Source organism: Rhincodon typus, chromosome 5 (genome assembly GCF_021869965.1).
Source record: "Rhincodon typus isolate 14 chromosome 5, sRhiTyp1.1, whole genome shotgun sequence".
NCBI classification, from domain to species: domain Eukaryota; kingdom Metazoa; phylum Chordata; class Chondrichthyes; order Orectolobiformes; family Rhincodontidae; genus Rhincodon; species Rhincodon typus.
The window spans coordinates 88,837,812-88,865,250 of record NC_063336.1 but is presented as its reverse complement, the minus strand read 5'-3'; the positions used below and the strand labels follow the sequence as shown (position 1 = coordinate 88,865,250).

Below are 27,439 nucleotides of genomic sequence, written 5' to 3'. Positions count from 1 at the left end.
TCCCAGGCTGGGGTTTGAGGGATGAGGATGGGGTGCCTCCCAGGCTGTGGGGTGGGGGGTGGGGGCGCATCTCGCAGGCTGAGGGGTGAGGGATGAAGGTTGGGTGTCTATCAGGATAGAGGGTGGGGAATCTCCAAGGTTGGGTGGGGTGGGGTTGGGATTCTCCCAGTTTTGAGGGTGGGGGATGAGAGTTGGGTGTCTCCCAGGCTGGGAGGTGGGGGTGAGGGGCAGTTGGAGCGATCCGCTCATGTCCATTCCCATTGGAGGGACTGCGGGAGAGTGAAGTTGGTGAGGAGTGGGCACTGGGAGAACGTCAGCCAGTCTGAGTGATACCTCCTCCCTCGCCATTCGCGCTCACGTAAATCCCTGGGTAGCTCTGTGCCGGGGAATGGAGCGATCTGGGGGAGTGGGCAGTCTGTGAGCAGACTCTGCAATGAAGGAGATGGAGAAGGACCAGGCTGAGCAGCTCAATGCACCCAATGAGACCAATAGCAGCGGCGCCCTCCTGTCCGGAGCTGATTACGACGATGAGTTTATTCGCTACTTGTGGCAGGAATATTTGTACCCTGAGCAGTATGAGTGGGTGCTCATCGTCGCTTATATTATAGTGTTCATTGTCGCCCTGGTCGGAAACATACTGGGTAAGTAACACTTTGCATCAATGCAGGCGCTGCGCTCCGGGGTTCCTGTAGCTGATCTAGTGTTAAACCTTTACCTGCTCTGATACCTCTCTCCCTTCCTGCTTCTGTTCACTTAGGAACAGGCAACAATTGCAATAAGTCGCCAGTCACTTTTAGGAAGAACCGTCCGAAATTAATTTTAAAAGCACTTTGCTTTCCGGTTCGTCCCGTTGCAATAGTAAAGGTGAACCCTTTTTATTAGCCAGTTTTCCAATGCCTTTGGTGTAATGTGAGACGATGTAAGGATGTCTTGTTTCCTCAAGAATACATAAATGTTAGCAGCGATTATCAAACCAACAGAAACCCAAACTAGCCAAAAGTGTAACGCACCCGCAAATTCCTGCGGATGCTGGAAATCTGAACTGAAAGCAGCAAAGCCTTGGGTATGTTCTGGGTGTCTATGAACAAGAGATAACGTTCCAGGTCCCAGATTTCACAGGAAAGGTCGTTGACGCGAAAGGTTAACTGTGTAATTGTCTTTGGGTGTGAAAGAGTCCTTGCTTTGCAAGGGGCTGAATAAATGCCTACAATATCGCTTTCAGTGTTTCTCATCGTGAGGGAGCTGGGTTGTACCAGGTAGCTTCACTAGTTAGAGACTATCCAGTCCACACTGCAGGAGTAGCTGGCGCTCTCTTTGCCCGTGTTAGATAGATGCCTCAACCCGGCTGTGTTTCCTGGACCCATTCTGACTGCATGCTTTTCAACGTTTATTTCCCCGTTCTTCTAGAGTAACAGTTTAAGGAGACGTTCAAGGAGTAAAACAAAACACCATAATAAATAGTGGATTCTGAAACTTGGGGTCATTCTCATTACAAAATACTACACGGCCACGTTATGGACTTCAGACTGATGTGCCTTCATAGAACAGAGGCATTGGGCAAGGCCAGGGAATGAAATCATGAGCTCTGATACCTTCATGAATCCAGATCCCTTACCCCAAACTGCCCAATCTCCCCCTCATATTATTCCAGTGCCCACAATTGAGAATATAGTTACAGGTTGAGGAAATTGTCTTATGTCTTCTGTTCCTATATTTGTAAAGTCCTTGAGGAGTATAGGTTTCAGTGTCGTACATTTTCTAACTATAGCTTTGACAGACAATTATGTACAATTGTTGATATCATGCGTCCATCTCCACTTCTTGAACCTATGCAATATCAGGACAGCAATGTCCTAAAGACTTGAACCTGTAAACAACAATCCCATGCACAATGGAGAATATGTTGAATGAACAGTGACATACTCCATTGACATTTGACTCCTAGTTTCACTTCCATGTTTAAAAGTAGATAAATGTTCCAATCAGGCAACATCAGAGGAGCAGGAAAATTGACGTTTTGGGTCGGGACCCTTCTTCAGAAATGGGCATAGGGGGGTAAGGGAGACATTTCTACATTAGACAGAGGTTCACCTGCACATCCATCAATGTGGTCTACTGCATCTGCTGCTCCCGATGTGGCCTCCTCTACATTGGTAAGACCAAGCGAAGGCTCGAAGACAGCTTTGTAGCGTATCCGTGCTCTGTTCACGAGAAATGACAACACCTTCTGGTCGCCAAGCATTTTAACTCCCCCTTCCCACTCCCTGGGCGACATGTCCATCCTGGGCCTCCTCCAGTGCCACAATGACACCACCCGCAAACTGGAGGAGCAGCACCTTGTATTCTGCCTCGGGAGCCTACAGCCCAATGGCCTAAATGCAGATTTTACCAGTTTCAAAATCTCCCCACCCCCGGCCTCATCCCATGACCAACCCTCATTCTTATCCCCTTATCCTTGAACTGACACAACCTGTCCATCTTCTCTCCTACCTATCCGCTCCTCCCACCAATTCCCACCACTCCCTACCTGCACTCACCTATCACCATCCTACCTACCTTCCCCAGCCCCACCCCTTCTCTCTCTACTTATTTCTGAGCTCCCTTCTCACTGCACCCCCCACCCTCATTTCTGAAGAAGGGTCCCGACCCGAAACGTCAACTTTCCTGCTCCTCTGATGCTGCCTGGCCTGCTGTGTTCCTCCAACTCCACACTGTGTTATCTCCAACTCCAGCATCTGCAGTTCTTGCTGTATCAAAATGTTCCAATCAATTAGCTCCAACCCATACCGTGAAATAATGTGCAATTTCTATTCATACAAGAGGACTCCGGAAACAGAAAAAAATGCATATTGCATTAACAGATAAAAATGTTCCTGTTTGAAATTGAAACTACATTTTTAAATGCCCAGCTTGGAGGATATAATAGGAGAACAAAGTACTGCAGATGCTAAAAATTTGAAATGTAAACAGAAGTTGTTTGAAATACTCAGCAGGCCAGGTAGCATCTGTGAAGGCCCATGATCAGCACCAGTTTTGATCTCTCACTGTCTCTGCACAGATGCTACCAGATGTGCTGAAATTTTCCAACACTTGCAGTTTCTATCAGAGCAAAATCAAACCCTTTTTTCAGCCCTCCATAAATCAATCAGACTTCTTGTGTGCCTTTTCTATTCATTCAGCAAGAAATTCCCTGAAGGCCTCAATCCCAGTATTTGGAATGCTATTCACCTCCCACTCTGGCCCTTCGCATAAGGGTCTAACTTGGGACTTGGACTGACATCAAACTGTCAATTAATTCAGCAGGTATGTAGATGTATTGCCAGGGAAAATGCAGGTTTAGTGGAATAATGAACTGGATAGGTTATAAAACCAATTCACCTTATGATGCCTAACTAAACAGACTTCATTGAGAGATGTGAGACCTTCTCCAATACAGAACATAGCATCCAGCTTTGTGGAAAAAATTCACATTTTAAAAGCGCCTGAATGGTGCATTATACTTGCTGAAATGTTCACAAATTGATTTTTCAATTTTTCGCTGAGAAAGTAAATGTTGCCACCCACTCTGTTAAAACATTAAATAGTGATAGGTCAGGAAGTGCAATGATCAAATCCACAAAAGCAAAGAGACACCTGCAATCAAAATAGTTTGAGGAAATTGTTGTGTATTGAATTATAAGGTTTAGAACAGGTATAAGAATTCACAACAGTGTAATTTTTTTATTTGTTATTTTGTTAAATTTTTTATTGGTATTGAGAGTCTCCTTATTCTTTAAGTATGTCCAAGTTGTAAGTAATTTCAAATGTCATACTTTTCACAGCTAGACCTAGAGAAGGAATTTGATTATAGTGGAGGAATGGCGTTTGCTGCTTCCCCCACTCTCTTGGCTGCTTTAATATAATCCCAGAGTCAAGAGGGCCAAGGCATTTGTGTCACTTGGAAACTGCAGTGGATGACTGGTACAGGGTGTTTCACTGTTTTTGCCCTCTGTTGCACTCCACTGAGGATTACTGATGACAGCTTATACCATGATACCACTACGGTACAAGCACTCTGTGAAGCACTACTTTGATTCCTCATTGTTTCAGGTGGGGCCTGGTCATTGTCAGTCAGCACATCACCCAAAATCCGACCACCAGCCCTTAAAGACTATATTGACAATGACAGCACCTCGAAGACCCTACGTCCAACAAAGCCATGTATAGGCTTCTACAAGAGTCCATTTGCCAACTCCTATACCAATGGGAAATTTGTTGATAGGGACAGGGCTGTGAATCTGGGAGTCCCTTGTGAAGAAGCTGCACACAGGTCACAGATGTATGAAGGTCATGAGGCACTTCTATTGTAACAGTTGTGTCTTTGAACAGCAGCATCTTTGACTGAGTAGTCTCTTCTGGATAGTGTCTCCTCACAGTGAATTCGGAAGGGGCTAGAAAAGGTGCATTAAAAATAAACTGTCCCACATACTCCTGGCTAGGGAATCACACCTTGAGAAATCAAGAGCCTTGTGATTAAAGAAAGAAAACTCCAAATTTTGCAACTTTCAATTTGAATAATCTCAAGACTGACAGTCCCAGAAAAAAATACATGCAATTGTATTCTGTGAGCAGTCTAGCCTCCAAATTAACATCACCACCCTCAGTGAGATCTGCCTCCCTCAGGAAAAGCAACGAATAAACAAGTAGGGAAATACACCTACTAATGGAACAGAGAGGCTGACAGCGATTGTCATGTTCATAGAGTTGGCTTTGCCAATTGGAATTGGACCTTGAACATGCTGCCAGAACACTCCTCTAGTATCACTGAAAGTCTCGTGACATTAAACCTCGGTCGTAACCATATGCCACTTTCATCACAGATCTCTAACTGGATTGTAACACTAAATACTGCCTGCATCAAAAACATTTTAACCTCTCTTGCCTCCAAGTCAAAACTAAATTGACTTCCATGATACATGATACGAATGACTGCAATGTTGTGACCCACTTTGCACAAAATTTGCAAGCAGCTCTCAATCTCTTCAGTTTTGCAAAGAGGAAACTCAGCTTGTCATTGACTGCTGCCAAAACAAAATCCTTCAGTCAACACACATCTGGTCAACTAAATATTCCACTCTCATACATGTCGAGGAGAGGCTTTGGACTGCATTAGGCACTTCCCACATGTTGGCAGCCACCTCTCTTTAATAGCCATCATTTTTCTGAAGAAGGGTCTAGACCCAAAACTTCAGCTTTTCTGCTCCTCTGATGCTGCTTGGCCTGCTGTGTTCATCCAGCTCTACACCTTGTTATACTGATGAGTGCCTTGCAGTGAGACCTGGACTATGCATCAGTCAGTGACACATGAGAGCAAAGGAGAAATTACGTCAGGTGTAACCTCTGCTGCATCTTGGAAGACCATCAAACACCACTGTCTATTTTGAGATGAGGACTCCAAAGATTCAGGCAAAGACTCATGCACAATTAATGGACTGGATTCTGTGACCCAGTGGTCAAAAATTAGCTGCCCTGCAAGGCCCCTTTCCTTTCTAACACTGAAATGGGCAACATTCCAGGGCAAGACAAAGAAAATTCTCCAAAGACACTCCAAAGCTCTCTTTTACATGTGACAGCATTACCATAAATGACTGGGAGGAGCTTGCTGTGAATCATTGAAAATGATAACAATTTGTCCATCAAGCTGTATCACACTTACGAATCACATCATCCTAATGGTGAGGAAAGTGGTAGCATGGAGGGAAAGACAAGTAAAAAAAAAATCCTGCACTCCAAATCCCTTCTCCTCACAGAATTTCCTTCCTCATATGTCCAATGATCTGTGGCTTGAAAATCGATCCATTCACGTAGATGGAGAACCATGACAAAAACTCACAAGCCTGAGTAGACACTGAGAGATGGTGATAATAAGAATGATGGGGTAAGGTGATGGGGTGAGCTCTAAGAACTACCTCAGACAGTACGGATGTTGAACTTGTCCTGTTAGCATTATTCTACACCACATACTGAACTGAATGACATGACTGTCCACACATTCAATCTTTCAAGTAGTTGAAATTCCTATGTAGACTGAAAGCTCTTTTCAGATCATTACGCACACTCATACCTGACCAAGGACAGGTGAGGACATTCAAGAACTCCTACTGAATTCTATACAATATGCAGTAAGATAGATCTGCCAGCATATCTTCCTAATTCCCCATTCTACAAATATGATTAATTTGACACTACAATTGTGTCACAGCAGCCACTGGCATATAAAATTGTTAAGCTTTGATTCTTCATTATTTTAGAGCATAGTGTATATACATAATGGTGTGTGCTTCTTATTTACATGGGAAGCAGTTGCAATGCTGCTGCTGGTTCACTGCTCCAAGGGATCAGAGTGCTTAGCAACAACCCTTCTTCAGTGTCTAACTTCCTGTTGCTGCTGGTATGGGTTGCAGCTCCTGTCTTGTGTGGTTAAAGGGTACACATAATGGGCCAAAATGTCTCCCTCATTTGTACGTATCGTGTTAGAATCTAAATCAAATTGTGTTGAAAGAGGTGGGATCACCTCCAATAGACATCTCTCTGTGCGATGATTGGGTATTTCTGATGAATCAGTATAAATCCATTTTGGTGAGGAGGGTGACTGATATTGATTGGAGGAATGGTACATGTAGGTAGGAGGGTGTTTCTGTGACCTTTGGAGGGCTATGATGAACAGTGTTCCGGTAAATTTAAAGAAGTTGGAGTTACAGAATGTCTTTTGAATCGGGAAAAATGCTGAGAAGAACAGATGAAAAAGGGTAAGCAACGTTCGAGGTAATTTTAGAGGAAATGACAGTCTGTTTCAACTGTTAATTGTATCTGTCTGTCATTAGAAAAACAATGCAAAGGTATTCAAATGTTGGAGACAATTCAGAGAGAACTAGAATGATGATTCCCAGTGTTGGATGTCTGAATTGTAAGGGAAGACTGAAGAGAGTTGGGATGTTCATTTTGTAAAGAATATATCAGACATGAGTTGATAGAGGTTTGTAATGAAACAAGTAATTTACCCAGGTAAATGTGAATAATTACTTAGACCATGCATTATTATTAGTGGACTATAAATTGGAACTAATAAATAACATACTTAGGATGGATAACAAGAGTTTGCATGGAATGGAACCCTGAAATCACAGGGTTCCTAAAGTAAAAATATTCAAGGACTGATTTAATGGAGGGTTTGTAAACAGAAGACATGGACCTAAGAGTTTTGGAAAAAGAATCAATGGTGATGTGAGTCTTTTTTATGCAGAGTTATTCTGATGTACAGGCTGGCAAAGTGGTGAAAGAAGATTCAATGACAACATTCAAAATGAGATCAAATTCACACTTGAAGCGTAAATGTTTGTAGATCAATGGCAAGTGCGATGGATTAAACAGCTCTTTCAAAGAGACAGCACTGTTACAGTGGTGCACATGAGCTCATGCTCCACCGCACCATCCTAAAGAAAGTTATTTTCTGCAATGCGGACATCACTGGGTTAGACCAGCATTTACTGCCCAGCCCAAACCGCCATTGAGACTGTGCAGATAAGCTGCCTTCTTGGACTGCTGCAATCAAATATAGTCCAATTCATTTCTTGTGATTCTGTAAGTGGACTAGACATTATTAGCTCCTGAAGTCTGACATTTTGTCCTTATTTCTATTCCCAGATTTACAATACAATAAACTTGCTAAGCAATTCTATTTCTATTCAATTTCTATTCTTTCTATTCAATGGGACTGCAGCATCTTTAATGGGAGAGAGAAGTTTGTAATGGACTATTTACCTTATAAACATGAAGATAACAAATTGCAATACGTGGGCACAGACTAAGTTATTTTAGTGTATTAACAATTTGAGAGAATGTTTTACCCATGTATCGTTTCAGTTGAATGCTCCTAGCATGACATTTGTTTCCTTTAAGAACCTTGGGGGGTGGTTGGGTGGATGGTTTCCATCGGACTAACACAAAATGACATTCAGACACCAGGACCAGATGTTCCAACCTCAATCATCCAAGTCAAGTGCAAGGACCCAAATTTTTATTTAGTACCGTCACCGCTGGAATTGGAACTGAGTGAAGCTGTCATTGGGGCAACTTGCAGATACAATGGGTGGATTTTTCGAGGAGTGTCAGTCACACTCAGATTGCCACTCTGTTTTTTTTTCCAGTTAGCAAGACCTCCATACATCTGGCATGAGATTCTGATTGAGGTTATTTCAGAAATATGGAGCTGTACAGGTTAATTGTACAGTCGGGGGGAGGCAAACAGGGGAGATGGATGGTATGGGGTCTGGCAGTGGGGAAAGAGATGTAGAGTCCTGGGGAATGTGGTAAGCATTGGGTCCCAGGTTTGGGTAGAGGCGGTTGGGGAAGACATGTTTGGTCCAGTGACTTTGTTGGAGGGGGGGCGGTGTGGTTTGCGTCAGGTTCTGGGCACAGGGGAGGTGTAAATGTAGGATGCTGGATGGAAAGAGGGGTTGTCAGATCTGACAGTGGTGGAAAGGAATGTTGTTGGGTGCCAGGTCTCAGGAAGAAAGGAGAATATCGGACTCCAGGTGTTTGAAAGGGAGTCCAGTCCCTGGGTGAGAGGAAGTGGGGTAGTGTGAGGTTTGGCAGTGGAGGTTGTTGGGTTCTGGGAGGTGGGAATGTCTGGTCAGGATCTGAGGGTGTAAGAGGTCTGGGGAAAGTGTGGTTGAGGGGATGTACAGTAAGCCGTGGAGTTACCCTAGAGTTAGACTGCATTGTTAATTGTCTCATTTTTCTTTGCTAACTATTTGCTTAACTTCAGCTGAAGCTTCTGAATTCTTAAATTTAAATTAATACTATTGGGTAGAAATACATCATGTACAAATGCCCTTCACAATTTGATTAGTCATGTGACCTGTACCATGAGGCACAGCTCCTGTCGACAGACAACTTGACTTTACTTCAATAAAATCCACAGGTTGAACACACTGCAGCACTGTCCGCTCAAAACATGACATTAGAAGAGACCCTGAGATGAGTGTTGCAAAGCTGTAAAAATACACAGCCACTGACTGAGAGACACAGGTACATGCAGGTCATGAGCAATCTGTAGATTTTAAGAAATGAAATTCAACAAAGTATGTCATAGTTGTTATGGTTGCAGTTGACGTAACTTTTGGACAAATCAGATCCCAGGCTGAAATCTCACTTGATGGACCTTGTTTTCTTTTTCTTTTGTTTTTCTCAAGGCATCTTTCACTGAAACATAGCCACACAATGCTGCAGATTTGATTTTAACAACAAAATAGATGTTTATATTTAAAAGAAATAATGAAAAAATGGAATAAACTAAACTACTGACATTAAACACGTTTAAAGATTTTGAAACTCATGATAAATTTACTTCCATTCATCTGAAAAAAAAAGTCCTTTATTTACACCTCAGAGAATTCCTTTCTCTATTCCCTATGCAGAAATTAATTTAACTGTGGCTGTAAGTTTCAGTCTTGAGAATATGATAACCTCTTCTTTGAGTCTTCATACAACCAACTTAGACTTTCTCAGTTTCAAACAAACTCTTCAGCATTAACCAAACACTTCTGGTCTGGAACTTTAAAACTAACTCCTTACACTGAGGTAATCTGTTTCTTAACAGTTCTAAATTATCTCCCTTCTTTAGGAGAACTGTTTTACGCATCCAGCTTCAGCAAAGACTTCTATAAATTATCAAACTGAAACTAAAAAGCTTTTCCAAGCACTTGGTGTTTCCCCTAAGCCAAATCTCACCACTCCATCCCCATATTTCCAGAATCTTCTACCTAAATCTGATGAATTATGCTGCCTTTTTTATGCTTGTGAAACGACCCAAATGTAAACAAATTCCCAGATAACACGGTGTAGAGCTGGATGAACACAGCAGGCCAAGCTGGCCCAGGAGGGTATAGGTCGGTCCAGGGAGGACGGACAGGTCAAGGAGGCGGGATGAGGTTAGTGGGTAGGAGATGGGGGTGGGGCTTGAGGTGGGAGGAATGGTTAGGGAGGCGGGTCGAGCTGGGCTGGTTTTGGGATGCGGTCGGGGGAGGGGAGATTTTGAAGCTTGTGAAGTCCACATTGATACCCTTGGGCTGCAGGGTTCCCAAGCGAAATATGAGATGCTGTTCCTGCAGCTTTCAGGTGGCATCATTGTGGCAATGAAGGAGGCCCAGGATGGACATGTCGTCCAAGGAGTGGGAGGGGGAGTTGAAATGGTTCGCGACTGGGAGGTGCAGTTGTTTGTTGCGAACTGAGCGTAGGTGTTCCGCAAAGCGGTCCCCAAGCCTCCGCTTGGTTTCCCCGATGTAGAGGAGGCCACAACGGGAACAGCAGATACAGTATACCACATTAGCAGATGTGCAGGTAAACATCTGTTTGATGTTGAAGGTCTTCTTAGGGCCTGGGATGGGGATGAGGGGGGAGGTGTAGGGGCAGGTGTGGCACTTCCTGCGGTTGCAGGGAAAAGTGCCGGGTGTGGTGGGGCTGGAGGGGAGTGTGAAGCGAACAAGGTAGTCCCGGAGAGAGTGGTCCCTCCGGAAAGCAGATAAGGATGGGGAGGGAAAAAATATCTTTGGTAGTGGGGTCAGATTGCAGATGGTGGAAGTGTCGGAGGATGATGCGTTGGATTCAGAGGTTGGTACGTGAGGACGAGGGGGATTCTGTTTTGGTTGTTATTGCGGGGAGGGGGCATGAGGGATGAGTTGCAGGAAATGCGAGAGACATGGTTGAGGGCATTTTCGACCACTGTGGAGGGGAAGTTGCGGTCCTTGAAAAACGAGGACATCTGGGATGTCCGAGAGTGGAATGCCTCATTTCGGGAGCAGATGCGGTGAAGCGAAGGAATTAGGAATAGGGCATGGCCTTTTTGCAGGAAGGTGGGTGAGAGGAGGTGTATTCTAGGTAGCTGTGGGAGTCGGTAGGCTTGAAATGGATATCGGTTTCCAGGTGGATGCCAGAGATGGAGACAGGGAGGTCCAGGAAGGAGAGAGAGGTATCAGAGATGGTCCAGGTGAACTTAAGGTTGGGGTGGAAGGTGGTAGTGAAGTGGATGAACTGTTCGAGCTCCTCGTGGGAGCACGAGGCGGCGCCGATACAGTCATCGATGTAATGGAGGAAGAGGTGGGGTTTAGGGCCAGTGTAGCTACGGAAGAGGGATTGTTCCACGTAACCTACAAAGAGGCAGGCTTAGCTTGGGCCCATACGGATACCCATGGCCACCCCCTTTATCTGTAGGAAGTGGGAGGAATTGAAAGAGAAGTTGTTGAGGGTGAGGACGAGTTTGGCTAAGCGGATGAGGGTATCAGTGGAGGGGGACTGGTCGGGCCTGCGGGACAGGAAGAAGCGGAGGGCCTTTAGGCCATCTGCATGGGGAATGCAGGTGTATAGGGACTAGACATCCATGGTAAAGATGAGGTGTTGGGGACCAGGGAATTGGAAGTTTTGGAGGAGGTGGAGGGCGTGGGTGGTGTCATGGACATAGGTAGGGAGTTCCTGGACCAAGGGGGAGAAAATGGATTCAAGATAGGTGGAGATAAGTTCGGTGGGGCAGGAGCAGGCGGAGACAATGTGTCGACCAGGGCAGTCAGGTTTGTGGATTTTGGGAAGGAGATAGAAGTGGGCGGTGTGGGGTTGGGGAACGATGAGTTTGGAGGCTGTGGGTGGGAGGTCACCTGAAGTGATGAGGTTGTGGATGGTTTGGGAGATGATGGTTTGGTGGTTGGGGGTGGGGTCATGATCAAGGGGGCAGTAGGAGGAGGTGTTGGAGAGTTGGTGTCTGGCCTCGGCGATGTAGAGGTCAGTGCACCATACTACAACTGCGCCTCCCTTGTCCGCGGGTTTTATGGTGAGGTTGGGATTGGAGCAGAGGGAGCGGAGGGCTGCACGTTCTGTGGGGGAGAGGTTGGAGTAGGTGAGAGGGGTTGAGGGGTTGAGAGGTTGAGAGGTTGTTTGCCACAATGTTTACCATTGTTTGCCACAATGATGCCACCCGAAAGCTGCAGGAACAGCATCTCATATTTCACTTGGGAACCCTGCAGCCCAAGGGTATCAATGTGGACTTCACAAGCTTCAAAATCTCCCCTCCCCCGACCGCATCCCAAAACCAGCCCAGCTCGTCCCCGCCTCCCTAACCATTCCTCCCACCCCAAGCCCCACCCCCATCTCCTACCCACTAACCTCATCCTGCCTCCTTGACCTGTCCGTCCTCCCTGGACCGAACTATCCCCTCCTTAACTCCCCACCTACACTCACCTTTACTAGCTCCAACCCCGCCTCTTTGACCTGTCTGTCTCCTCTCCACCTATCTTCTCCTTTATCCATCTTCTATCCGCCTCCGCCCCTCCCTATTTATTTCAGAATCCCCTTCCCCTCCCCCATTTCTGAAGAAGGGTCTCGACCCGAAACATCAGCCTTCCTGCTCCTCTGATGCTGCTTGGCCTGCTGTGTTCATCCAGTTCTATACCGTGTTATCTCAGATTCTCCAGCATCGGCTGTTCCTACTATCTCTGTAAACAAATTCCCGTTAGCCTCTAAGAACTATTCCATCTCAATACTGTTTGTTTTTACAAAAATGTCATCATGGCTATAAAAATACTTGGAAGTTAATCACTGAACCTCTTCACACACAGAGAAAACCCACATGCTGCTTGTTCAAATACAAAAATCTAAAAGAAATGATATTAAAATATTGATACATCACATACTTTACATCACATACCTTAAACACTGGTTAAAGGACAATGGCTGTACTTTTTCTCCAACCAGATCCAGTTGAAATCATAGAGAATATGAAACAAAATTGGAAGGTCTTGCATGCACAAGGGAAGAACTATGCAATAGTTATGGACTTGTTGACTATTTTCCCTGGAGTGTCGGAGGCTGAGGGGTGACCTTGTAGACGTTTATAAAATCATGAGGGGCACTGATAGGCTGATTAGCAAAAGTGTTTTTTTTTCCCCAGGGTAGGGGAGTGCAAAACTAGAGGGCATATGTTTAAAGTGAGAAGGGGAAGATTTAAAAGGTGACCTGAGGGGCAACTTTTCTGTACAGGGGGTAGTGTGTGTATAGAATGAACTGCCAGAGGAGCTGGTGGAGACAAATGCAGTTACAGCATTTAAAAGGCATCTGTATGGGCACATAAATAGGAAGGGTTTAGAGGCATATGGGCCAAATGCTGACAAATGGGACTAGGTCAGATTGGGATGTCTGATTGGCACGGATGAGTTGGATCGAAGGGTCTGTTTCTATGATGTATAACTATATGACTTTATCACTTTAGGTACAAATGTTACACTTTTATCACTGTTGAGAAGAGACTTTCAAAATATATTCAACCCTAATTTTTTTCTGAAGAGCAGAAATAGCACATGCAAGGAACTTTGAAAATTTTTGAAGGCACACTTTACATTCCAAGAGAATGTTCTGGTTTGGGTTCACTATTAGGGACCAAGAGAAAAATAGAGCCCATTGATCAGTATGTAACATCATTCACTCTGCTCTTTGGTACCTCTGAATTTGTGGAACTAAGAGATGAGCTAATTAAAGATAGAATAATCTTAGGGCTATGAAATCATATCATGACAGTGTGACTACTAAGAGAGGAGAATCTGACTCTTGATGGAATTGTAAACATGTGCAGAATCTCTGAGCTTGTCAATCAACAGCCACAGCGCAAACACGGGAGAACGTGCAAGTTTATCCACAATGTGGAGAAGCAACTTAGACTTCTGTGCTATGTTGATAATCAACCCAGACTTGTGTGCTAATGTTGATAGTCAGCCCAGACTTGTGTGCTAATGTTGATAGTCAGCCTAGACTTGTGTGCTAACGTTAATAATCAGCCCAGACTTGTGTGCCAATGTTGATAATCAGCTGACATTTTACACATGCAACAATGTGGAAAAAAGCACCAAGCCAACAAAAAGGTCAAGCTTGAAGGACAATTTGCAAATATTGTGGAAGTCATCTTATAAAACAAAAGAAAGCATGCCCATTGTGTGTGCAAAAACAGTGTTTTAACTGCACAAAACTAAACCACTTTGTACAAAAGTTTGTTCAACTGGAAATCACACAAACAAGCCTAGAAAGATGATTGCTACAAAGATGTCAGACAATGATTCAAATCAACCAAAGTGGCTACAAGGCGTGTCAGATGAAGATTTGGATAATTTAATCTACATATGAGAGCAGGTTGGGAATGTCGAAACAAGAGAAAAATAGCTTTTAACAATTGCAGTGAAGACAGCAGAATAGGAGAATTATATCCACACAAAGTGTTAGATAGACCCTGCTGCCTCTTGCAGAGTGGCCGACGGCAATCCAAAAGTAAATTGATGGTAGATTAGAGGTTCTGTGTTGGAATGTTGCTCATTCTGAGGGGACAAATTAACCTGAGACCCAATGCTGTGCCAGATCTGAGGATCTGGAAGCTGCAATGCTAAGGCAGTCACCTCAGCAGAAGCAAGTCAAGAGTTAAACCTAAACAATCTTGAAGAGATTCATACGTCAGCTAACAGAGAAACAAACAGTGCAAGACATGGAGGGTCTGACTACAGGAACTCAAAAGAATTTTGATGCTGAAGTTGCAGAAATAAAAAATTGCTTTCCCAGAAGGAAAAAAGAAGACTTGGACTGGTAAATGAGAAATACTTGTCCAACCTGTCTTATATCCTTCAAAATGGAGGATTAGTAAGACCACTGTGTTCATTTTCTAATATTAATGCTTTCTTTTTTATTGTCTTTCCCTTCTGGGTTTTCAGACACAATTAATGCGACAAAAGGAAAAATGTATCTAAGGCAACAGCGTAAATCAGCCGAGTCAGCTGGGAAGATTTTAAAAGCAAATCAGAGAGCACACTATCGCAACCAGCAGATGTTGGCAAAAAAGCCAACAATCTGCACATGTTCCATCATAAGACACAAGCATTTCAACGACCATGGGTACTCTACATGTAAATAAACAAACAAAAGTGGGACTAGCTAAAATAACAAATAGTGGCTAATGAGAACAGTTGTATATGTGATTTCTTTTATATATTCATTTGCAGGATCAGGGCATCATTGGCTAGGCCAGCATTTATTACCCATCCCTAATTGCCCACTGGGCAGTTAAGACTCAACCATATCGCTGTGGGCTTGGCCAGGTAAGGACGGCAGTTTCCTTCTCTAAAGGACATTAGTGAACCAGATGGATTTTTCCCACAATCGACAATGGATTCATAGCCATCATTAGGAGTTCTAATTCTAGATTTTTATTAAATTCAAATGTCACCATCTTCCATGGTGGGATCCAAACTCGGATCACCAGAACATTCTGGTCATTCCTGTTGGTTACTTGGATAACTTAAATGTTCATGACAAAGGGTGCAATGTACTTTCTTTGATTTGTATAAAAAGCAACATATACAAACAGCCAGCGATAGTAAGAACTGCCGATGCTGGAGTCAGCGATAACACAGTGTGGAGCTGGAGGAACACAGCAGGCCAGGTAGCATCAGAGGAGCAGAAAACCTGACGCTTCAGGTCAGGACCCTTCTTCTGAAATGGGCTGGTCCGGGCCAAATTGGGATGGCCTGAATGTAGATTGCAGTGCATTTGGGATGACCCTGTTCCGTAGGCAGGTGCTGAGAAAGGTGATGTAGCTGTAGTACCTGGTTTGCTTCAGTATGTGGTTGAGCAGTTTCAGGGCTGAAGAGATTACCACAGGGTTGCCGTGGGGGAGAGATCCACTGAGGTCTTTCCGGAGGGAGGAGGATACCTTCTTCAAGGTGGGCATCCCTGGAAGAGGCTTTGCAGTGGGGTTATAAAAGAACTGCCGATGCTGGAGTCAGAGATAACACAGTGTGGAGCTGGAGGAACACAGCAGGTCAGGCAGCATCAGAGGAACAGGAAAGCTGATGTTTCGGGTCGGGACCCTTCTTCAGAAATGGGCCATTTCTGAAGAAGGTTCCCGACCCTAAACGTCAGTTTTCCTGCCCCTATATACAAACATCCAGCCTAGTTTATGAAAATCATATGACCTATCAGGGAACTCTATAGAACCACACCCCCTGTAGGCAGCTAACTTGACTTTGTTTCAATAAAGTCCTCAAGTTGAACATACTGCTACATTGCACACCCAAAACAGGAGTAGCAGAATTGCTGATCAGAAACTTCAATTTCCCAGGCAGCACCCTCAGACTCTAAGGGGATATAGCAGGAACCCATTAATTCCCATCTACGATTAGTGGGCCATTGGAAAATCTGGACCCATGGTTAGAATTTCTTTCAAAAAATGCAGATTTGTTCATAAAACTGGAACATGTGTGGTTCACCTGAGAAATACATTTGAAATGATTTTATCAGTGACAATGGTTAAACTGATGGTAAATCTGTTTTTAAACTTTGTCAAATTCAATCTGACATAAAATCACATTGTCAGCCCATTAGCTGAATAAATTTGCCTGGCTTAAACTATACAAGCAAATACTTCAATATGATCCATGGACACATTGAAACTATTAAAAAGACACTATTAAGTGAGGCTGCTAACTTCATTTACTCCAATCCTGCAGGATTTTGGAATCAGTATTACATTTAAATTAATAGATATAAAACTAATCCCCATGCAGATGCTGCTTGCAGGGTATGGTCTTTGATATGTGATGTCTTTGGAAAATGAAAAATGAACTTCAATTCTCGCTAACCTTTAAGGCTTTAGATCTTGCTGCAGTACGGATGATCAATTTGAATACGGAATTCTCCCCAGGGGCCTGGAGCACTCAAAGACGTCTACAGAGAAAGCTGGATTGCAAGATGCAGTCCAGGAGGGAAGACAGATTTGGGGAATTGGAAATTTGTTGTCCACTTCTCAAGCAAAGCAGAGACAAGCATGGGAATTCCTAGAAGCCTGGTACTCCACGAAGAAAGCCATTAACAAACACATAGAACTCGACTCCGTGTACACTCCACTATGAAGGAAAACTGGAAGTGAGGTAATCCAGTTCAACGGACTCCAGAGTTTAAAAACCAGGTGGGAAAATACGACAGCACTTCATCGGAGGCCACACTGATGATGTTACCCAGCAGGGTAATGAAATGTCTGTGAAACAACAAACCAGCTCGGTGAGCCAACCAACCACAACACCCACAACCCGAGCTACAGATCTACTCCAAAACCTTAGAGACAATTAAAATGTTATTATATGACTGGAGAGGAATCTGAAGAATAGATGGTGCCAGTAGGATTAGTTTTGTAGACTTTGACATTTATGGTGATAGGGTTAGATGGAGTAAAGTGGGAGGAGGATCATGTGGAATGGCAATACCACAGGCAACCACTTTGAGCTGGAAGGTTTAATTCTACCCAATATTTTATGATATCACTGGGGCTTGGGGATTTATCTACGTTGCATGATACTATGACTCTATAATCTGGACTGCTGTGTGCACTTTTAATTTCTGTTGCTATGAATTGCTTTGGACATGATAGACATTAGGTTATTCCATCATTCCCAAACATACACACTGTCCATCACTGATGCACAGTTTGTACCATCTGCAGAATGCATTGCAGAATTTCACCAAGATTCCTTAGACAATGACTATTACGAGGGGACATAATATTAAGATGATTGGAGGAAGGCATAAGGGAGATGTCAGAGGTAGGTTCTTTACACAGAGAGTGGTGGGTGCGTGGAATGCACTGCCGGTGGTGGTAGTGGAGTCAGATACATTAGGGACATTCAAGAGACTCTTGGATAGGCACGTGGATGATAGTAAAATGTAGGGTAGGCAGGGTAGTTTGATCTTAGAGTAGGATAATAAGTTGGCATAACATCGTGGGCTGAAGGGCCAGTGCTGTGCTGTACCGTTCTATCTTCTATGTTCTATGTTCTGTGTTCTATGTTTTAATACCATCCAAACCCATGGCCACTACCATCTAGAAGGACAAGGGCAGCAGATACTTGGGAACACCACCACCTCCAAGCTCCCCTCCCAGTCAAACAACATCCTGACTTGGAAATATGTCACTGTTTCTTCAGTGTCACTTGGTTAAAATCCTGCTGCCCCTCCCTAACAGCATTGTGGGTCTACCTGTACAAAACGGATTATAGCAGTTCAAGAAGCAGTGACCATCTTCTCAAATGCTTCAAGGGATGGGTGAAAATTGCTGGTTCAGCCAGCAATGCCCACATCCCATGAATGAATAAACATAGAAACATAGAAAGTAGGTGCATGAGTAGGCCACTCAGCCCTTTCAGCCTGCACCACCATTCAACATTATCATGGCTGATCATGCAATCTCGATATACCATTCCCACCCTCTCCCCATACCCTTTGATTCCTTTAGCCGCAAGGGACACATCCAGCTCCCTCTTGAATATATCCAATTAACTGGCCCCAACACTTCCCATGGGAGAGAATTCCACAAGAACTCTCTGTGTGAAGAAATTCTTCCTCATCTCAGTCCTGAATGGCTTACTCCTTATTCCTAGATTGTGACCTCTTGATCTGGGTTTCTCCCACACTGGGAACATTCTTCCTGCATCTACCCATCAGGATTTTATGTGTTTCTATGAGATCCCCCCTCATTCTTCTAAATTCCATTGAATACAAACCCAGTTGATCTTGTCTTTACTCATATGTCAGTCCTGCCATCCCGGGAACCAGCCTAGTGAACCTTTGCTGGCCACCTTCAATAGCAAGAATGTCCTTCCTCAGACTAGGAGACCAAAACTGCACACAATACTCAAGGAGTAGCCTTACCAAGGCCCTGTATAAGTGCAACAAGACACTCTTAGTCTGATATTCAAATCCTCTCGCTATGAAGGCCAGCATGCCATTAGCTTTCCTCCCCGCCTGCTCCACCTGCATGCCAGCCTTCAGTGACAGTTCCACCATGACACCCAGGTCTCATTGCTCCTCACCTTTTCCTAAACTGCCACCATTCAGATAATAATCTGCCTTCCTGTTTTTGTGACCAAAGTGGATAACGTCACATTTATCCAAATTATATTGCATTTATCAAGTATTTTCCCACTCAGCCAGTCTGTCCAATCTATTAGCATCCTCCTCACAGCACACACTGCCACCCAGTTTAGTGTCATCTGCAAATTGGAGATATTGCATTCAATTCCTTTGTCCAAATCGTTAATGTATATTGTGAATAGCTGAGGTCCCAGCACTGAACCCTACGGCATCCCACTCATCATCTGATAAGGACCCATTTATTCCAACTCTCCGCTTCCTGTCTGCCAACCAGTTCTCTACCCTTGTTGATACATTACCTCCAATATCATGAGCTTTAATTTTCCTTACTAATCTCTTGTGTGGAACCTTTCAAAAGCCTTTTGGAAGTCCAGATACATAACTGATCTACTCTACTGGTCACATATTCATAAAAAAGTCCCGAAGATTTGTTAAGCGTGATTTCCCTTTAGGGAATCCACGCTGACTAGGACTAATTCTGTCACCACTTTCCAAATGCTCAGTTATTACATCCTTAATGATTGCCTCCAACATTTTCCCTACCACTGATTGTAAGTCTAACCAGCCTATAATTCCCCATTTTCTCTCCCTCCTTTTTTGAAGAGTTAGCTACCCTCCAGTCCATTGGAACTCTTCCAGAGTCTACAGAACGCTGGAAAATGATCACCAATGCATCCGCTATTTCTAGGGCCACTACCTTTAGTACTCTGGGATGCAGAGCATCAGCCCCTGGGGACTTCTTTGGTTTTAATCCCATCAATTTCCCCAATGCCATTTCCTGACTAATAAGAATTTCCTTCAGCTCCGCCTTCGTACGTAACCGTCTGTACCCTAGCATTTCCTGAAGAGTGTTTGTGTCCTCCTTTGTGAAGACAGATCTAAAGTATTTGTTCAATTGGTCTGCCGTCTTTTTGTTGTCCATTATGAATTCAGCTGATTCTACTGCAAGAGACCTACATTTGTCTTCATCACTATTTTTCTCTTCACTTATCTATAGAAGCTTTTGTAGTTAGTTTTTTTGATTTCCACAAGCTTACATTCATATTCTACTTTCTCTTTCCAAATTAAACCCTTTGTCCTTCTCTGCTGAATTTTAAACTTTTTTCCCTGTCCTCGGGTTTGCTGCTTTTTCTAGCCATTTTATATACCTCCCCTTTGGCTCTAACGCTGTTCATGATTTCCCCTATTAGCCATGGTTGAGACATCTTCCCTGCTTTATTCTTCATTGAGATGGAGAGTGACACAATTAAATCTGAAACCAGGGCCCTGATCTTAAAGAAAGCTAACTTTGATGGTATGAGGCATGCATTGGCTAGGATAAACTGGCATGGTGGCTCAGTGGTTAGCACTGCTGTCTTACAGTGCTAGGGTCCTGGGTTTGATTCCAGCCTTGGGCGACTGTCTGCGTGGAGTTTGCACATTCTCCCTGTGTCTATGTGGGTTTCCTCCGGGTGCTCTGGTTTCCTCCCACAGTTCAAAGATGTGCAGGTTAGGTGGATTGGCCATGCTAAATTGCCCATAGTGTCTACAGTGGGAAATGCAGGGATATGGTAGGGGGCAGGACTGGTTGGAATGATTTTTGGAGGGTTGGTGTGGACTTGGTGGGCTGAATGACCTGCTTCCACACTGTAGAGATTCTGTGGATTCTTATGCCACACAGGGATGTACAATAGTTGAAGTTCATCCATGTGTTCTTTAAACGTTTGCCATTGCCTATCCACCGTCAATCCCCTAAATATCCCTGGCCAGCTTATCCTAGCCAATACATGCCTCATACCACTAAAGTTAGCTTCCTTTAAGTTCAGGACCCTGGTTTCAGATTTAATTGTGTCACTCTCCATCTTAATGAAGAATTCTACCATATTATGGTCACTCTTCCCCAAAGGATCTCGCACTACAATGTTGCTAAATAATCCTCTCTCGTTACACAATATCCAGTCTAGGATGGCTTGCTCTTTACTTTGTTCCTAGACATATTTCTTGAGGAAATCATCCCTCATACATTCCAGGAAATCTTCTTCCATTGCATTGCTACCAATTTAGTTAGTCCAATCAATATGTAGATTGAAGTCATCCATAATAACTGCTGTACCTTACTGCATGCATCTCTAATTTCCTGTTTGATACAGCCCCCAGCGTCACAACTACTGTTTGGTGGCCTGTACACAACTCCCACTAACGTCTTTTTCCTTTTGGTGTTCTACAGCTCCATCCATACAGATTCCACATTGTCCAGGCTAATGTCCTCCCTTACTATTGTGTTAATCTCCTCCTTAACCAGCAATGCTTTCCCACCTCCCTTTCCTTTCTACCTGTCTTTCCCGAAAATTGAATAACCCTGGATATTGAGTTCCCATCCTTGGTCAGCCTGGAGCCAGGTCTCTGTGATCCCAATTACTTCATCTCCATTAATAACTGTTTGCACACTAAATTCATCCACCATATTACGAATGCTCCTTGCATTGAGACACAGAGCTTTCAGGCTCATTTTTTTTGACATTTATTGCCCTTTTAGAATCATTGTAAAATATGGCCCTTTTGATTTTTGCCTTTGGTTTCTCTACCTTCTACTATCAGTTTTCCCTTTACAGTCTTTAGTTTCTGTCCTTACTTTATTTCCTTTTGACTTCCTCCATTGGTTCCCGTCCCCCTGCCGTATTAGTTTAAACCCTCCCCATCAGCACCAGCAAACTCTCCCCCTCGGACATTGGCTCCAGTCCAGTTGGTGCCTATATGCACCATGACAGCTGGCTGTTTATCCTCCCACCCTGCAGAATGTTCTGCAGCCTCTGAGACATCCTTGACCCTTGCACAAGGGAGGCAACATACCTTCCTGGACTCTTGTTTACATCCCCAGAAATGCCTATTTATTCCCCTTACTATTGAATCCTCTATCACTATAGTTCTGCCACTCTTTTTCCTGCCCTCCTGTGCACAGAGTCAGCCACAGTGCCATGAACCTGGCTGCTGCCACCTTTTGCTAGAAATAAGCGAAATAGTAGTCGTCAATAATCACATTACCCTTGCTATCATACAGGACCAATGATGTGGTGTCATTGCTGCTCCAATGGTTGTCCATTCCTCCTCTTCCAGGTGAATCAGTGCAACACACAATAGAAGGCAGGAGACTGGAAGTTGACTTTCGTAGGTCTGTAACCTGACCAACATTTGAGAAGTTGCTTGTGGATTATATAATTTGCAAGATCTCAGACTGGAAGAGGCAGTGACTGTGAGCACCATAGATATGAATCACTACCCTAGATAGTTCATGTTCTCACATGGTTTAAAGATTATATCTTCATTACTACCCCCAAAATCCCTGTCTTGTGCACTGTCAATGATAGCCATGATGTAGAGGTGCCAGTTTTGGACTGGGGTGGACAAGGTCAGGAATCTGTGCACTGTCAGTAACCCATGATGTCAGACTGGAATAGCATAGGAACTGCTGATGGCCTTTTCTCTTGACGGGTTGCTTATAGGAAGCTAAACAGAGTCCCATAGTCGGCGGACCCAAAATACCCTCCAGTATCAAAGACATTATTAAAAAAACACGAGAGATACTCATAGTGAGGGCAAATTAGCCATTACTTTAGAGATGAATACACAAGATTATATCAGGTTAAGTAAGGAAGGGTGTGGTGATGTAATTATAAATCAGCAAGATTGAGACATTCAAATATCACCTTTGCCGCTTCAAATAAAGAGAATGCTGCTTTTGCCATAACTCCAAAAATATGAACTATTCCTTTAATGACATAATGGAATGCTACATTGTTCCTCTATCTTTAACTCAACATCCTTGTTACCAACTTTGGTGCCGACATGCCTAGCATTCAAACTGTTACTTTCGCCATACCACTATCCATGACAGATATGCTGGACCTTTCCACACCTAGAATAGATGAAGCCTCTCATAATGATCACCCATTTTTTGACAATATAAGATGGGACATTTTCACACAATTGGAACATTGCAAACCAGTATCATGAACAAGAAACCCCAGGTATATGTTGGAAACCTGGAATATAAGCAAAAAATTTGAAAATCCTTAGCATATCAGGCACCATCAGTGGAGACAGAGAAAAGTTAATGTTGGTAGTTCTTTATCAGAAGTGGAAAAATTTAAAAGTATATTTGGTTTTAAGCAGGTGTAGAGACAGTGAAATAGAAAATGCTGAAATGAATGAAAGGAAAGGATTATGATTGGGTGGAAGCCAGGAGAGATTAAATGACTAAGGAGACAAGTGCAAGGTGAGAAAGAAGGTTGTGCTGGAACAAATAAACAAACAAATATTATGAGGTTTAAATGGCAACCACAGCATCATTGATAACAGTTACTCACTAAAAATGGGAGCAATGGTTATGAACTGAAATTATATAATTGTATATTAAGTCATTGAGTCATACAGCATGGAAACAGACCCTTCGGTCCAACCAGCCCATGCCGACCATAATCCCAAACTAAACTAGTCCCATCTGCCTGTGTTTGGCCCATATCCCTCCAAACATTTCTTATTCATGTATTTATCTAAATGTCTTTTAAACATGGTAACTGTACCTGCATCCACCACTTCCTCTGAAAGTTCATTCCATCTGCGGACTACTCCCTGTGTAACAAAGTTGCTCCTCATGCCTTTTTTAAACCTTCCTTCTCTCACCTTAAAAGTATGCCCTTTAGTCTTGAAATTCCTCATGCTAGGGAAAAGATACCTGCCAATCACCTTATTTATACCCCTTATGATTTTATAAACCTCTGTAAGGTCACCATTCAACCTCCTACACTCCAGTGAAAAAAATTCCAAAGCATCTAATCTAAAGATAATTCCTCAAGGTTTTGTGGAGCTTTCTGAAAACAAGATAAGAAGATAATAACAAAATTAGGAGTGAAGCTAAGTATTGAAATTACAGGCAAACATAAGCTTCAGGTCATGCTTACAGATTGAGCGGGCATGTTCTGTAAAAATGATCCCCAGTCTGTCTTTGATCTACCAAACTAGAGGAAATTGCATTGCCAGTGGAGAACATTCAATTCTAAGACATATAAATGTACAACTTCAGCTTTGAGGAGTTGTTTAAGGCATTGGATAGTGGGGAGGGAAGAGATGAGAGAACAGTTACAACATCTCCTGCACTTGGATGGAAAGATGCAGTCGTAAGTGGGATAGGATTTTGGGATGGATTGAGAGTGAATCAGGTGTAACAGAGGGAACAGTCCCTTGGAATGCTGGAGGAAGTGAAGTAGATAAGCAGTGTTTAGTGGAGCACAATGTTGGAAGCAATGGAAGTGGTCCAGAAAATCCATTAAATGGTGAAGTTAGTGGGATGTGGAGGCAAGAGGAATCCTTTCATGGTCCTGGGAATGGGGGAAGGGTTGAAAGCAGAAATGTGGGAAATGGACAAGCACAGTACTGGGCCCTATCAGTCACATTGGACAGGATTCCTTAATTGAGGAAAAAAAGACACAGATCAGAAAAGCTGGTTGGGATGGTTACACATTCAAACCAGATGGCAAGCCAGAGAAATCAGAAAATTGAGTAGAATTCTTATAGCAGTAAGAATTGGTTCTTGCTCCACTTGTGGCCTTCCACAATTTATACCTTTAATGATGATAAAAATCACTTCCACCAAACCAAAGTATTCTACTTAATCTCAGAGACAAAAAAACTGCAGATGCTGGAATCCAAGGTAGACAAACAGGAGGCTGGAAGAACACAGTGGGCCACGCAGCATCTGGAGGAAGGAAGAAGTCAACATTTTGGGTATTACCCTTCTTCAGGACTGGATGTGGGGGTAGGGGGTGCTGCAGATAAAGATGGGGGCAGAGAATGGCAGAATGGTGGTGATAGTCAGTCACCGGGAGTAGGTACGACCTGGTTGGTTAATGGGAGGGATGAATCTGGTTGGTAGCAAGAAGGGAGGGTCAGTTGGTGGAATGGAAGGGATGAGGTGGGGTTGGAAGAGGAGCTGGGGATGGGTGAGAAAGTTAATTGAAATTAGAGAACTCAATGTTGAGTCCTTTGTGCTGTAGGGTGCCCAGGTAGAAGATGAGGTGTTGTTCCTCAGATTTGTGTTCCAAGTCACTGCGACACTGGAGGAGGCCGAGGTTGGACACGGAGGGGGAGCTGAAATGGGCTGTAATTTGGAGGTTAGGCTGGTCGTTATAGGCCAGGCGAAGATGCTCGGCGAGACGGTCACCTAATCTACATTTGGCCTCACTGATGTAGAGAAGACCACATCGGGAGCATCGGATGCAATAGGCTAGGTTGGGGAAGATGCAGGTGAAGCTCTGTCTCATTTGGAAGGACTGTTTAGGGCCCTGAATGGAGATGAGGGAGGTGGGGGACTATAAGGCTGGAGGTGGTGGGGGGGAGGTCACCGGAAGCGATGAAGTCATGGACAGTGTGTGAGATGGTGGCTTGATGGACCATGGTAGGGTCGTGGTCAAGGGAGGGTGGGGATAGGACGTGGTGTCGGAGAGTTGGCGTTTGGTTTCTGTGACATAGAGGTCCATCCTCCAGACTCCCACCGCCCCTTCTTTGTCAGGGTTTGGTAGTGAAACGAGGATTGGTGCGGAGAAAGTGGAGCGCTGAGCATTTGGAGGGCGAAAGGCTGGAGTGGGTGAGGGGGCTGGAGAAATCGAGGCGATCGATGTCACATTGGCAATTAGCAATGAAGAGGTCCAGGGCAGGTAAGTGGCCGGCAGGGGGTGTCCAAGAGGAGGAGGAAGGTCGGAGGCGGGAGAAGGGGTCCCCAGAGGGTGGTTGGGAGTCTTTATCAAAGAAGAAGGCATGGAGGAAAAGGCAGCGGAAGAAGAGTTCCATGTGTGGCGGGCATGGAACTTGTTGAGGTGGGGTCAGAGGGGCATAAACTTGAACCCCGTTACTGAGGACAGACCATTTGGCCTCAGAGGTCAGGGAGTTTGGTGAATATGCAGCAAGGTTCAGGGTGGGGCTTTGGGGGTTGTCAAGGAGATCCTAATTTCTCTAATTTCAAATAACCTTCCCACCCATCCCCTGGCTCCCTTTCCAGCCGCACCTCCTCTGTTCCATTCCACCTTCTGACCTCCCTTCCAGCCACCAACCAGATTCATCCCTCCCATCGACAAACCAAGTTGTACCTACTACCTGTGTCCACCTATCACCACCATTCCACTACCCCCTCCCCCTCCTACACCCACATCCAGTCCTGAAGAAGGGTAATACCCGAAATGTTGACTTCTCCTTTCCTCCAGATCATGTCTGGCTTGCTGTTTTCTTCTACCCTCCTGTTTGTGTACTTAATGTCAGCCCAGAATAAAGTGTACAACTACTCTGGAATAGTTTCTGTGTCACATACCTTCAGATCAAAATGCAGGAAGTCAAAGGAAAAGGCTCATTCCAGTGTCCCATGGCAGGAATATATATAATATATTCAATCAAGAGAACTTCTCAACTTTCATCAAATGGAATAATGTTACTTTGTGCTTTACTAGCTCATCTGGTGCTGGGACTATCACATCATCAACCTGTGTCACTCCACTTGTGCTGATGAATTAAGTTTGTCCTTGCATTTGTGAGATTTTGTTGCTTGTGCACCTACTGACTTGCCAATGTGCTCTGAACATACTCTAAGTACCCAGTCCCCACAATCTTTTTAGTGAAGTGGTACTTCAAAACATCTGCTGAATGAATCAGTCCCATTTGTCTCATGATGCTCCGAGCTACGCTGATTACTCTGAGTAATATAGATGCACAGCAAGCTGAGGTTGTACTGATTAAAGGAAGACTCATTGAGTGGGACTAAACAACTCTAATTTTGTAAATCTCACATAATATTCTAAAGAGATTGACAATCATTAAACGTGTTAATCCCATCTCTCCAAATTATGCAGCGGTAAAACATTGAAAGTCATTTCTCTGATTTCAGCTATTTCTAACTGGAATGTTGACAGTGCAATAGAATCCTGCTCTCACTAGAATGTTAAATGTGAAGAATGTGAAAGGAAACTGTGGAAGCATAAGTTATTCAGAGAAAGTGAAATGTAGCTGAAGATTAGTCAATGTACATAGCATTGATGACTCAGTATTTTGCAAATAAGATTGACAGTAATTCAGTGTTCCAATTGAATGAAATATTCGTTTTTAAACAAAGTGGCAGTTCATTGAGTATAGGAGTTGGGAGGTCATGTTACGGCTGTACAGGACATTGATTAGGCCACTTTAGGAAAACTGCATTCAATTCTGGTCTCCCTGCTATAGGAAGGATGTTGTGAAACTTGAAAGGGTTCAGAAAAGATTTACAAGGATTTTGCCAGGGTTGGACAGTTTTCCTTGTAGTGTCAAAGGCTGAGGGGTGACCTTATAGAGGTTTATAAGATCACGTGGGGCTTGAACAGCCAAGGTCTTTTCTCTGGGATGGATGAGTCCAAAACTAGAAGGCATAGGTTTAAAGTGAGAGGGGAAAAATTCAAAAGGG

The 27,439-nt window shown here is 43.9% G+C and overlaps 1 protein-coding gene across 1 annotated transcript in view; it reads left to right on the top strand.

The window, feature by feature from the left end:
* Nucleotides 1-433: 433 nt before the first annotated feature.
* The window catches only part of hcrtr2 (hypocretin (orexin) receptor 2), a 71,985-nt gene continuing 44,979 nt past the window's right edge, over nucleotides 434-27,439 (top strand). Inside the window, exon 1 of the mRNA XM_020515501.2 lies at nucleotides 434-641. Coding sequence (XP_020371090.2) covers nucleotides 434-641 — 208 coding nt within the window. The remainder of the gene's footprint in view (nucleotides 642-27,439) is intronic.